Source organism: Amphiprion ocellaris, chromosome 12, assembly GCF_022539595.1.
Source record: "Amphiprion ocellaris isolate individual 3 ecotype Okinawa chromosome 12, ASM2253959v1, whole genome shotgun sequence".
In the NCBI taxonomy this organism is placed as follows: Eukaryota; Metazoa; Chordata; class Actinopteri; family Pomacentridae; genus Amphiprion; species Amphiprion ocellaris.
The window spans coordinates 20,604,816-20,619,275 of NC_072777.1; the positions used below are offsets into that span (position 1 = coordinate 20,604,816).

Consider the following 14,460-nt stretch of genomic DNA (forward strand, 5'->3'; position numbering starts at 1 on the left):
AATATTGCCCTGTGGCTGTGTAATAGTCCAGATGTAATGACAGTACAGGGTGAGAAGAATATACAACATGTCTGATATCAGTATATGACAGACGATGGTCAACTAAATATTAAAATATACTGCAGTAATACTGTTTACTTTCAGAAAGTGATGGCATTCGATCTTAATACTCTGTTACGCACTCTGTATTCAACACCACAGTTTGTAATAGATATAAAATAGTAGAGCAACGTCAATATCTGGGATTTATTGCATTCAAAAATAAATTGTACAAAAGTTTCATCCAAAGCAAGTCTCTGGGAGCTAGAAACTATTTAGAGCTCAATAACAAAGGAGAATGTGAGAAAAGTACATGAAAACAATGCCAACAAGAATGCAAAATGTTATCAGGGCCAAAGAAGGTCACACAAAATATTAAGAGTTGTGGTGAATATATGCAAATAAGGACTAGTTAGTTCTTCCAGTTTGTTGTTTGCCTCATAAATAATACAATTTTTTAGCTTGAAACAAGTTTTTGACAGATTTCTATAATATTTGTGTTTTCTCATTTTTATGACAGATGGTCGGATAAATTTGTTAAGCTCTGTATATTTTTCACTCTAAGAGGCTTTTTCCCCCCTGTGACTGGCAACAATAGGAGCTTTAAAAATGTACAGTACGGTGCCAGTCAGTGGCACACTTCATAAGAAAAAAAAAAACATAAAATATAATTTTTTTTTTGCATTTATGACCAATATTTGAACATGCATTGAGCATTTGGAAAGTGTAGCCACTTTAATAGAAGAGCCAACTGTAAGAGTTAATTTGCACCATCATATATCTGGTTTGCATTATTGTATCAAAGAAGGGGTGGACCATTGAATTCCATATATGCATGTAAATACATATAAAACTTACAAAATTTCAGGACTTGTGCTACATTATTCTCAAATTATAGGACTTCAAACATTGCCCCACAGATTAGTGCAACGAAAACAACACAAAATTTGACTTGACCCCACGCTTCTTTAAGAATGTTTCATTCAAAATTGATGTTACCTATGACTCCAGATGTTCAAGACTTTAAAAAAATAAGAATTTTTAAAAAGTCAAATTGAAGATGGTCAGGCATGGGACATTCATGAATTGAGGAGAAATGACCCTCAAATCAGTTCATCCTTGAAATCAAGTAAACATTTGTGTCAGAATTGAAGAAATTCCTCAAGGCTTTCCTGAGATTATATCATGCCTTTGACCACACCTGTCAGGAGGAGGCATAGTGACTGTAAATTATAGTATTTTCAAACATTCAATAAAATTACCATTATTTAATACACATAGACATTTAATATACATATCCAATACTTTTGACATCTTGTTTCTGTAGACCTACAGGTATGTTTTTGCTGAGACATGACCAGTTTTATACTGTAAATTTAAATGTTAATATCCAAATGCACAGCAAGAGTTCTGGAATCAAACTCGTGAAAGGGGTTTGACTGTCTTCTTTTCCAGAATTGCCCAGAGTGAGAGGTGTGGGGATACTCACTAGGCCCCGGCTGGAATTTGATATACTGGGCTCACTATTACAAGCCATTCAGTCCCTATACAACCATATGTAGAGCTGCATTTGCTTTCTTAGCAAGTCAGACACATTTCCAGTGGGTGATGGACATCGCCAGGGCTGCTCCTTGTCTGCAATCCTGTTTGTGGTGTTCATGGACAGGATATTAAGGAGTAGCCGATGTGAGGAGAGCAGGGCCAGAGTGAAACTCATTTTCAGCTCTGGAGTTTCATGCCTCAGACTGGTCCTATTATTATTAAAACCATGTAATTATAACCTTACATGTTGAGTCTAAGATAGCACTCTGTTCTGTAAAGCCTTGTAATTCAGTGTATTTTTCTAAAATATTTCCAATTCAGTCTAAGTGAGGGTTGCTTTACAATGTGGATTTATTTCAACATGAGTGCACATCTCCAACATTATTCTTTACAACAATATCAGAATCTATAATCTGTTCAAATAATTGTTCACAGATATCCAAACCTTAAAAATGAAATTAAAGAATACTTCAGAATATTAAATATTAAATTAAAAAAATAAAATAAAAAGTGTGGCACTTTCTAACAACACTATAATCTCTTTTTCCTCTGCAAGGAAATGCTTCCATGACAACTTACATTTCACAAATATGAGAACATGAGTTAAAGGGCAAATCTCCAACACTATTCTTTACAACGTCACATTATCAAATATCAAGCAAATTAGTGTTCATAAGACAAAGTTTCCCAGCATCATACTATTATTTAAATTATATAACGTTACGTTAGATGCCACACAATTCATTGACTTGATAACGGTTTGCAAAGTTCTACATCTTGCTGCAACCGTTTCATCGTCCTCTTTTCAAACCACGAACGTGTTTTAGTGACAAAGTTTCTAATGTCAGCAGCACATCTGGCTGTGTCTGTTTCCAGAGCTTTCCTCTTTTTAATTCTTGCCGTCTCTGTGCCACCCTTGCTCTTTCTATGTTCATCTTTCAAACGCCACTGACCATGTGCACGAACGTGTTACGTCGGGGTGCGTCTGCAAGAAAAAGAAAAAGCAGAAAAAAAGACGAGTTGCCAGTGGAGGCCCTGGGACATAATGATCAACCCAGTGCCATGAGTGAACACTGGCCCTCATGGCCCAAACATCAGACCAGCCCACCGGGAATTGTCCCAGTCCTCCCAATTAGCCACTCCAGGCCTGGAGGAGAGTGTCTGATTTTGGGACCTCATAATCACATTTCTGCTTTTTGCAGATGACGTGGTACTGTTGGCTTCATCAGACCAAATAGTCTAACCCTAAACTTTAATAGTCACTGGGGAAAAATTTAAACTTGTAGTTTTCTGTTTCTATTCTATTGCTGAATAACTAAGAAAAGTCAGTAAAATTACACATATTATCTGTGAATTAACAACCCAACAGTCATTTTAATTATTCTGCACATAATGTCAAACATTTTTTTTCTCATTTTTACAAACTAAAGTAATCTGATATAACTTTTAGGTCTAGCAGATTATTGAAAGTGTTTGGTTTCAGCAATTCAGGACAAATGTGGTAAATAACAGATCTCCACAAACTGTATGATGCATTCTCATGCTCACTCCAATAAAACAGGGATAGTTAACCAGATGCAGCACACAAAACTGCACAAAAACTCTGCTTTTCATGAAAAGGGTATTTAACCATGTAACTGTGTTAGTCTAAAAAATGTCACTTTCTCATTGCTCATTGTAATTTTCGAAGATTTGCTCTGTAGTCATTTTCAGTCAAATGTTGCAAAAACCACAGTGTCAACTGTCAACATTCATTAATAGAGATGCATAATATTTAAACATGTAAACATAAGAGTACACCTCCCACTGGGGAGAGTGATTGAAACTTTTACACATGGTGAATAAATTCACCATCAACAAACAGTGTGACATACATGTAACATTACAGATCTTTGACACGAGGAGGTGTTAATTTTAAAAAAAAATGGCAGAAATGTATTTAAGTATTACTTCTAAAGTATGTTTTCTTCCAGGCTTCATCAAAATGTTCATCTGGGCCTACTGAAACGTGCTGTGCAGTGAGAAGTATCTGTAGTCATAAAGTCGGCTCCATGTATGCATTGTATGTGTGCAAATGACGTGAGTCATGATGACATACTTAGTAAATGTAGGAACTTCATTTTTTATACACATTAACCTTGGCTTCACTGTAATCAATAGCAAACACCACACTGTCATCAGTTTGACTGTGACTCACCCAATGCGATGTCTTTATAGGCTGGTCCACAACTGGCCTCCGCTTTCACCCCTTCAGCTCTCGGTGTGATGGCTGGATAGACGGTCTGTCATCTTCTGAGCCTGAAGTCTTTGCATCAATGTCCACACTGGCAACACAGATAGGGCTGAAGACTGCAATCAAAATGATCACACATGCGACCACTTGTTGCGAGTGAATGATGATCATTTAGCTGTATTGTTGTCGCTTTAACCAGCTCAGGCAGCCACTGCGTTAGCCATAGTGGCAAAAAACACAACTTTTATGACTTCATGGCTCTGCCAGTCTTTTCTTGCCTGATGAGTAAAATGAGTTATTAAGCTGTTGTGCGTTCCTCAACAACAACTGAGAAAGGAAAAGGGGAGAGAGGGAGAAGTCAGAGTCATACACACCTGATGATCAGACTGTAGATGCAGGCAGGACCACCTTTCCTGCGTCCTTGTCCTCTGCCTCACACTCATCTTGACATTTCTGTCATTGCACGACACATGGTCAGCTGAGAACTTTCAATTTTTTTTTAGGGAGCAGTCTTCATGTTCTCATTTCATTCATGCAACTGGTTTTCTGCATTTTCAGTCTGCTGCAGGATGTCTGCCTCTTGGGCCTTAATTTAACTGCTGCTGTGGTCTATTGCAAGGGAGGTGGGATGAGGGGGACCTGAGGGAGACCTATAAATAAACAAGAATAAAAGGAGTTAGTCCACTCTCACAAGGCACACCCTCAGATCTTTTCATCTACAGGCCCTGCAAGGCCGGGCAGGCTAACTACAGCAAATAAATCTGAACAGTCACTGTGAAAAGCACAAACAATAGATACAAAATTAACAATTAAATGAATGATTAAAAAATGTTCACCTGCAATACATTCCTGCATACCTGCTATACCGACATCTCACACACAACAAGAAATCAAACCCCCCATAAAAGTTGTGTGGCCACACTGCAATATCCACAGACATACAGCTGTTAAAAAGGCACACCTTAACTTTTGTGGAACGAGCTACCCCTTAAACATCCAACAAATGTCTTACCACAAATCATGACAACTGAGGCCTTGTGTCTTCTCTGTCCTCCCACATAAAATATTCAGCACCTCCCCACTCACCTAACTCAAGTTATTGCTTCCTCTCCCAATCAGAGGCCGATAGTGGAGCACCATCCTATGCCACTGGTTATATGAAGTTAGTGAAATTGGGTTCAGTAACAATAACAACTATGAGAAGATCTTAAATACAGCACAAGCCAAGAAGATGGGTACCAAAGATGATGGACATGCCACAAAACTTTTTGCAAAAATACCTGGGGTTTGATATGTTAACAACCCAATGAAACCCAGAGGATACATTCAGCAAAAAGACATAAATAGGTCTGTAAATGTCACTGTTCTCAACCACCTGGTTGATCTGTTAGCAGTTGGGCATGTGAAAATCCTGACCACAGAACTGTGTGAGCTTCAATTCCCTATGGGTTGAGGCTCACCATCTGATAAATACAAAGTTCTCAAATCTTCTAGGACTCTCTGGAAGGCCTGAAGAAAATTCCTGTGTTTCGAGATTTTCACAGTCAAACTACATTTAAGCTTCGAGCGAACCTGTCAACATTAATGACCACAGAATAAAGCTGAAAAGAAATTAGCATACTGGTCAGTTGTAATTCAGTTGTACAACTGCTTATGAGGAAAAGGGATTAAAACACAAACCACCCATTACAAACCAGCATCCAATCTATTAGTTTCACGGAGCTAATACAATGTGGTGCTGATCATATAAGGCACTAATATTATCTCTTGAGCAGCGTTTACCAACACTACATTCACATTACACTGAATATAAAACAGTCTTACAAATACACCAGTATACAGGACATGTATGTCTCGCATTTTTAGCAACTCAGAACAGTCTGTTAGTCGGCTAACGCAATTAGCACGAGTAAACGTGGATTAGCCGTTCGGCTAACGCTGCTAGCTTGCTAATGTACTCAGCATAAGTCAACTCGGTAAACAATATTACAGTTTAGCATAACCGCTAGCTGCCTCACGCTTGTACTGAACTCACCAAAGTGTCGGCGCAAAATGTCAACTACTAGCGGAGAAACGGCGTCAGATCTCTCTAGACTCAGGCAGAAATGGCAACAGCCGCCATGACAAGCACAACAACGTTTCACTGCCTGTGTGTCTGTGACCTTCAACGGGCGCACGGACCGAAACAGTCCGAGGAGGGACATACGACCCTACCGGTAAGCCACATGAAGCACTGGCCGCTTATCAAAGTCAATAAGCGAATAATTATTTTATTAAAATTATTCTACATTATACTGCAGACTTATTGGGTGTATTGCTGTAGACCAGAGGAAGTTCAGTGTTGAGTTTTGAAGCCCTTTATTTTCTATTAAACTTTTCAGCCGTTGGTGGAATGTGGGCGGAGCTTGTGTCTCCATTGGTTGTATACTAACCACATCAAAGGCAAGGCCGAACGTGAGGTCACAGTCAATCAGCCCGTGAAATATTATGACATCATTGATGATGCCACCCTCAACAGTGTATAAATGAGAGAGAACTCAGACAATCTAGCCACACTGTGAGAGGACTTTGCAACCACAAGCAAGCTGAAAACAAGAGCATCTACCAGCGCAGAAAGAAAGATTCTTCGGTAAATTCACCCATCAACAATCCTTTGGAATACCATCCATCGACATGGCTAAGAACCTCAGTATTAGAAAAGGAAACACACTTGGCACTTGCCACTTGGTGGAAGAAATTCTTGGTGAAGGCAGCTTTGGTGTTGTGGCAAAATGCCGCAATACAGAGACCCAGAAGTCAGTTGCCGTCAAAGTCAACAAGGGCCAGGAAGGCGTTCTGCAACAGGCCATCAGTGAAATTGCCGTCCTGAAGCGGATGCGGTGTCTGGATCGTGACATCTGCAACGTCGTCCAATGGGACGGATTTTTCTTTGACAAAGAAAATATCTGCATCACCTTTGAGCTACTTGATATGAGCCTCCGCGATTACATGAAGGAGCAGGACAGGGGCTTTACCGTTGGAGAGCTGAAGCCGATATTATATCAGCTGGCCACAGCTCTCGCCAGCCTGCACTCCATTGGTATCACACACATGGACTTAAAACCTGATAACATCATGGTTGACCGCAGTCATCAACAATTGAAAGTCAAACTTATTGACTTTGGCCTGGCACGTCCAGTGTCAGCACTACACCAAGGTGACTGTATAGGGACACTCTTTTACTGTGCTCCAGAAATGTTACTGGGAGTACCCTTCGATGAGTCCATTGATATTTGGGCTCTGGGTCAAGTGATGGCAGAGCTGGCCATGGGGTGCTGGCTGTACCCGGGCGATACGCATTACGATATGCTCAGATATATCGTAGAAACCCAAGGCCAGCCACCGGATGACCTCCTGGACAATGGGTGGTACACTAGTGATTATTTCTATCCCCAAGACAACAGCGGCTCACGCTGGACATTCAAGACTCCAGAGGATGTTTATCATGAACATGGATTCTGTGCGTCCGAGACCAGGAGTGTCACACTCAAATCTCTGGATGAAATAGAGCAAAACATGAAGCAGGACGCTGACCACCACAGGGATCAGAAGATGTTCATTAGCTTGATCAAAAGCATGCTGACCCTTGATGTGTCCAACCGGATCAATGCTCAACAGGTTCTGGACCATGAATTTTTTGCTGCCAGCATCCCTCAGAGCCCATCAAGAGATGCTGGGACTCAATTAACACACATAGACAACCAACAACATGGAAGTTTCAACGTCCAACATTCAGTTCCCTCCCGGGCTGCTGTTTCGTTGGAGGAACATGTCAACTTGAACTTCCAACATCCAGTTCTCACATCGTGGCAGGAATCTGAAGACTTCAGTGTCCAATTACCAACTACACCCATGGCTGTTACATCACCCAAAAACTGTGTGGATACCGGCCTACCTAAAATCTCTGGCATCGAAATGATACCCACAGGAGATGCTGACGTCAAAATAACCCACACAGATGAAGTCCTTCATCCAACTCTCTCCTCGACTGCGACATCATTGGAGCAGAGCTCAGAGGCCGACACTAGAACTGAGGTCAAGACAAAGAAGAAGAGCTTGTGGAAACGCATCAAGAGAAGAATTACAAAGGCTTTCCACAAATACATCTTGTGTGGATCAGTAAGCCCTTCTCCAACTTCTCCACCCTGATTCCTCTCTCTCTCTCTCTCTCTCTCTCTCTCTCTATCTATCTATCTATCTATCTATCTATCTATCTATCTATCTATCTATCTATCTATCTATCTATCTATCTATCTATCTATCTATCTATCTATCTATCTATCTATCTGTCTATCATCTATCTATCTATCTATCTATCTATCCATCTATCCATTTATCTATCTGTCACCCCCATTCTTCACTTTTCTATCCTTCACCCCCTCTTTCTTTAAGGGCAGCACGGTGGGCTCAGTCATTAGCACTGCAGCCCCACAAAAAACACGTCCACCCCTCTGGTGGGCTGTTTTCTGTGGTGAGTTCTGTGTTCTCCCCGTGTTCGCGTGAGTTTTCCCCGGGATGCTCCGGTTTCCTCTCACATCACAAAAACACAAACTAATTGGACTCTCTAAATTGCCCCCAACAAAGAAAAGAAAAAAAAATATATAAAAGAAAACTGAAATTTCAGGGCAGCATGGTGGGCTCAGTGAAGAGCACGGCAGCCTCATAAAAACAGCTCCACTCCTCTGGTGGGCTGTTTTCTGTGGCCAGTTCTGTGTTCTCCCCGTGCAAATTGATTAATTGGACTCTCTAAATTGCCTCCCAAAAACAAAAAGAAAACAAAAAAATAAAACCAAATAAAAATAAAACAAAAAAAAATCTATTATCAGTCATTATCAGTAAATAAATATAATTTGCCCTTAATTCTACATTTGTTTGTTTCTCTCAGTAAATGCACCACTGCACCACATTCTGGTTGTTGTTGTTCAAACACTGGTGGTTCTGATTTAATCAGAACTAAAGCTCAGAAGGTAGTTTTTAGTACTGAACAGGGTTCATATGGTGGACAAGAGCTTGTTGTTCCAACAGTGTCATTGTTTTTTCATTTAATGTGCACATACTGTATGATACTTGCACACAGCTGATCTGCACCACAACTTTTAATTCATTGTATTGGACAGTAAATGCATTGTCTTGTATTTCTCTTTGTATAAAGTGGGATGTAAAGAAGAATCTTACTGTAATATTAAACCTGATTACTCAAAACTTTAGCGCACAGGGAAACTAGTCAAAGTAATGTTTCCAAGAATTTCTACATGTGTGTGTGTCTGAAGCAAGAACTTGGGAATTTCACCATAATCTTCCTGATTGTGGTCTTTCATTCCATTTTCTTTCTCAGTGTAGCCAATTATTTACAATTATTTTGTTATGTGGTTATTGGTTATCGGATCCAGTGTGAACAGTATATTTTTGGACACTTTTTAAGTGAGTCATGTAGAATGAAATGATTTTACGGAAATATCACAATTTTCAGTTTAGAATTTGGGAATTTTCCCGATGGAACCAAGCATCACATATGATTTGCTCAGGGACTGTTGCAAAGTTGAAAACCTCACCATCCTTTCTGTTTTTACAGGATTTTTTTCTTTTTATTATTATTAATGTTTAAACAGTAAATTACTTTATATAGCAGAGGATTGTGGGAAAATATATGCTCACTACAGGAAATCTTCTGTACTGTGAATCCATTCACATTAGCAAACCTGAACACAAAACACTGTCCAAAGGCCAGGGAAATTTCTTCATTTTTTAAAAAACTGTTTTTGGGGAATTTGTGGTGAAAGTACAGAAGAGAAAAATGGCATTAAGGTAACAAAAAGGTTGTTATATTTCATTTAAAACTGTGACTTTTTCTACGTCAACTTTCTCCCAAGTTGACTAGCTTTTCTTTTGTTTTTTGTTTGAAGATTCTACACTTGTCAGTGTCAGCGTATCAGCTTTATGTTAGACATATATTTTGACAGATAAAGAACCATCACTAGATAGATGATGAACCTGGTATTTTTTTTAGTGGTGGGACGCCATTAAAAAATTTAGTCTAATTAATTACAGGCTTTGTAATTAATTAATCCAAATTAATTGTATTTTTGTCAAACAGCAATATTTGACACAATAGATAATTATTTTCAATTCAAATAAATTTTGTTTGACAGTTGGATCAATGAATACATACATGTGTATAATTTAAAATTTATAAAATTAATATAATTTTAAAATGGGACATAAAGAAAGTAAAGTGATTTTGATGATTTAAGGCCTAGATTTAATTCAGTTTTCCCACTGTATGGCACATAACAAAAGCATAAGTAGTTCAAGGACCTTCAAAAAGTTGAAAATCCATAGATTCATTCTGTTTTCATAGTTTCTGGGTCTGATAAATGGTGTCATTTTGATGGTTCTTAAAAACAAAAATATTTTTTCATAAACTAAAAGTTTATAATTAAGTTATTAAAAGACAAACATTTTTGTGGTTTAACTCAGTGGTTCCCAACCTGGGGTCTGCACCCCCTCAGGGGGGCGCCAGAGATCTGAGGATGGCCGCCAAGCTTTGTCTGCTCTGAGGCTGTGATGTTATAAAAAATAGATTTTTACATTCTGGATAAAATCAGAGTAACAGGCTCACTGTGACATCACAAGTCTACCTATAAAACATTTTTAAAACACATTTATTTGGTCTTTCTTCAAAAATCCTTTGCTGCTTCGATGGCCACACCTCCTTGACCTTTCAACTTCTCTCCACGCTTTCTTCAGGTTGGCTCCTAGTTCATCCTGATTCATTAGTTTGTGTGCAGTTAGAAAATTACTGGCTGGGGGGCGCTGGGGCTGGAGTGCAGCTTATAGGGGGGGCTCCAAGCCAAACAGGTTGGGAACCACTGCTTTAAAGCCACCCCTGACTGGGGGTGTGGCTTCACTCTGGTCAACAATTTGTCACCAGTTAAACAGCTCAGCTTTCTAAATAGTGGCATTTTTAAAACCCTTTTTCTCTAAGTCAGAATAGAACCTCATTTGCATGTTCCATTTATACTTTTGTAGAGTGTAATTATTTAGTTACACTTCAGTTCCCTATTTGGCGTTTATAGGCAGCATATAAAAATTTAATAAATGCTTTATAACATATGGTAATATGACTGCACACAGCTGCAATTCATTTACAGCATATGTTGATATAATTGACATAATTTCTCCAATGAGTATATACTTTGTAATATTGCAGCAGTCTTTACTACTATAATGTATTTATACATCACCTATGTATTCTGGACATCTATAAGATAAGTTACAGTAGTTGACAAGTACACAGGAATACACTTGATGTATAAATATCTTAAAACTTTTGTCTCTGTATCACTTGCTGCCAATTACTTTGTGCTTAATCAAAATACCCAATTCTATGACCAAAAGTGGCAAAAGTATGTTCAGTGCCAGTGTTTCAACATCCAGTATTTTTTAAAAATCCTGCTTTCTGCAGTATCTGGTCATGGTTACAGTATGTTTATTGCTGTGGCTAGTAAATCAGTAAAAGAGTGCAGCATCAGTGGGGATGTTAACTGACAGAAATATTGCCCTGTGGCTGTGTAACAGTCCAGATGTAATGACAGTACAGGGTGAGAAGAATATACAACATGTCTGATATCAGTATATGACAGACGATGGTCAACTAAATATTAAAATATACTGCAGTAATACTGTTTACTTTCAGAAAGTGATGGCATTCGATCTTAATACTCTGTTACGCACTCTGTATTCAACACCACAGTTTGTAATAGATATAAAATAGTAGAGCAACGTCAATATCTGGGATTTATTGCATTCAAAAATAAATTGTACAAAAGTTTCATCCAAAGCAAGTCTCTGGGAGCTAGAAACTATTTAGAGCTCAATAACAAAGGAGAATGTGAGAAAAGTACATGAAAACAATGCCAACAAGAATGCAAAATGTTATCAGGGCCAAAGAAGGTCACACAAAATATTAAGAGTTGTGGTGAATATATGCAAATAAGGACTAGTTAGTTCTTCCAGTTTGTTGTTTGCCTCATAAATAATACAATTTTTAGCTTGAAACAAGTTTTTGACAGATTTCTATAATATTTGTGATGACAGATGGTCGGATAAATTTGTTAAGCTCTGTATATTTTTCACTCTAAGAGGCTTTTTCCCCCCTGTGACTGGCAACAATAGGAGCTTTAAAAATGTACAGTACGGTGCCAGTCAGTGGCACACTTCATAAGAAAAAAAAAAAACATAAAATATAATTTTTTTTTTTGCATTTATGACCAATATTTGAACATGCATTGAGCATTTGGAAAGTGTAGCCACTTTAATAGAAGAGCCAACTGTAAGAGTTAATTTGCACCATCATATATCTGGTTTGCATTATTGTATCAAAGATGGGGTGGACCATTGAATTCCATATATGCATGTAAATACATATAAAAAACTTACAAAATTTCAGGACTTGTGCTACATTATTCTCAAATTATAAGACTTCAAACATTGCCCCACAGATTAGTGCAACGAAAACAACACAAAATTTGACTTGACCCCACGCTTCTTTAAGAATGTTTCATTCAAAATTGATGTTACCTATGACTCCAGATGTTCAAGACTTTAAAAAAATAAGAATTTAAAAAAAGTCAAATTGAAGATGGTCAGGCATGGGACATTCATGAATTGAGGAGAAATGACCCTCAAATCAGTTCATCCTTGAAATCAAGTAAACATTTGTGTCAGAATTGAAGAAATTCCTCAAGACTTTCCTGAGATTATATCATGCCTTTGACCACACCTGTCAGGAGGAGGCATAGTGACTGTAAATTATAGTATTTTCAAACATTCAATAAAATTACCATTATTTAATACACATAGACATTTAATATACATATCCAATACTTTTGACATCTTGTTTCTGTAGACCTACAGGTATGTTTTTGCTGAGACATGACCAGTTTTATACTGTAAATTTAAATGTTAATATCCAAATGCACAGCAAGAGTTCTGGAATCAAACTCGTGAAAGGGGTTTGACTGTCTTCTTTTCCAGAATTGCCCAGAGTGAGAGGTGTGGGGATACTCACTAGGCCCCGGCTGGAATTTGATATACTGGGCTCACTATTACAAGCCATTCAGTCCCTATACAACCATATGTAGAGCTGCATTTGCTTTCTTAGCAAGTCAGACACATTTCCAGTGGGTGATGGACATCGCCAGGGCTGCTCCTTGTCTGCAATCCTGTTTGTGGTGTTCATGGACAGGATATTAAGGAGTAGCCGATGTGAGGAGAGCAGGGCCAGAGTGAAACTCATTTTCAGCTCTGGAGTTTCATGCCTCAGACTGGTCCTATTATTATTAAAACCATGTAATTATAACCTTACATGATGAGTCTAAGATAGCACTCTGTTCTGTAAAGCCTTGTAATTCAGTGTATTTTTCTAAAATATTTCCAATTCAGTCTAAGTGAGGGTTGCTTTACAATGTGGATTTATTTCAACATGAGTGCACATCTCCAACATTATTCTTTACAACAATATCAGAATCTATAATCTGTTCAAATAATTGTTCACAGATATCCAAACCTTAAAAATGAAATTAAAGAATACTTCAGAATATTAAATATTAAATTAAAAAAATAAAATAAAAAGTGTGGCACTTTCTAACAACACTATAATCTCTTTTTCCTCTGCAAGGAAATGCTTCCATGACAACTTACATTTCACAAATATGAGAACATGAGTTAAAGGAAGTTTTCCGATCACGTCCGTCTTGGAAGAGACCACGGAGTAGACTCAAAACAGGAAGCATTATATATCTTGTCTGGCCTGTGAATGCCTCGGGATCCCCCAGGAAGAACTGGAAAGCATTGGCAGTAGGAGGGACGTCTGGAATATAGCAGAGCCTCTCCACCAGCTGTTTGTGCTGAGGTGAAACACACAATTATTACAAGTGTTAACAAATAGACAACGAAATGATGCAGAAGACTGTTTAAAGCCACCTTTTTATTTGGAGTAATAACTCAAGATATCAGGATGTCACACAGTTTACCTGAATATAGATTTTTTTCACAGCTTTAACAGTGTCTATGGAGACGTTGCAATTCAGAAAGGTTACCTTTGGAATTAGTCAAAGCCGTTCTTCTTTCTTTTCCTTGGTCTGAATCTTCTTTTTCTGTTTGGGGCTTTTTGTTGTCTCATCTTGGCATAATTCTTCCATTTCTGATCATCCTGGGGTTCCTCTCACTGTTTCTTCATCCTGTAAGATTTTAAAATGTTTTATGAAAAAAAATGGACACAGATGCAGTGATTAGCACAGTCAGCTAACAGCACCAACCTGCTGGTTCTGTCTGTGTGGAGTTCATGTTCTCTCTGGACCTGGGTGGGTTCTCTGCAGATGCTCCAACTTCTTCCTGCAATCCAAACATGCATGGAAGGTAAATCTAGAATTCTAAATGTGTGAGTGTGAGCATGAATAGTTGTCTTTCTTTGTGTAGCTCTGTGATGGACTGGTGTCCTCCAGCTCCTGCATCCCTCTAAATGCGCGATTTGAAATAGGGCGTGGCTTGTTAACTCCACCAAGATTATATTTAACTCCGCCAGCGGTGTTTAAGTTCAACTCGCT

At 38.5% G+C, this 14,460-nt stretch overlaps 1 protein-coding gene and 1 long non-coding RNA gene across 2 annotated transcripts; one reads left to right on the forward strand and one right to left on the reverse strand.

The window, feature by feature from the left end:
- Window positions 1–2,840: 2,840 nt before the first annotated feature.
- Window positions 2,841–6,099, reverse strand: LOC111574133 (uncharacterized). Its single transcript, XR_008603590.1, has 3 exons — window positions 5,850–6,099; window positions 4,189–4,464; window positions 2,841–3,930 (listed from the first exon to the last, which is right to left on the reverse strand). It is a non-coding gene; the product is annotated as an uncharacterized LOC111574133 (long non-coding RNA).
- Window positions 6,100–6,487: 388 nt separating this feature from the next.
- On the forward strand, window positions 6,488–8,002 carry LOC111589011 (homeodomain-interacting protein kinase 1-like). The gene has a single exon (XM_023299694.2). The coding sequence runs from the start codon at window positions 6,488–6,490 to the stop codon at window positions 8,000–8,002; it is 1,515 nt and encodes a 504-aa protein (XP_023155462.2).
- Window positions 8,003–14,460: the final 6,458 nt, after the last annotated feature.

Coding starts and splice junctions, on each gene's coding strand:
- LOC111589011 (XM_023299694.2), top strand. CDS start 6,488: ATGGCTAAGAACCTCAGTATTAGAAAAGGAAACACACTTGGCACTTGC.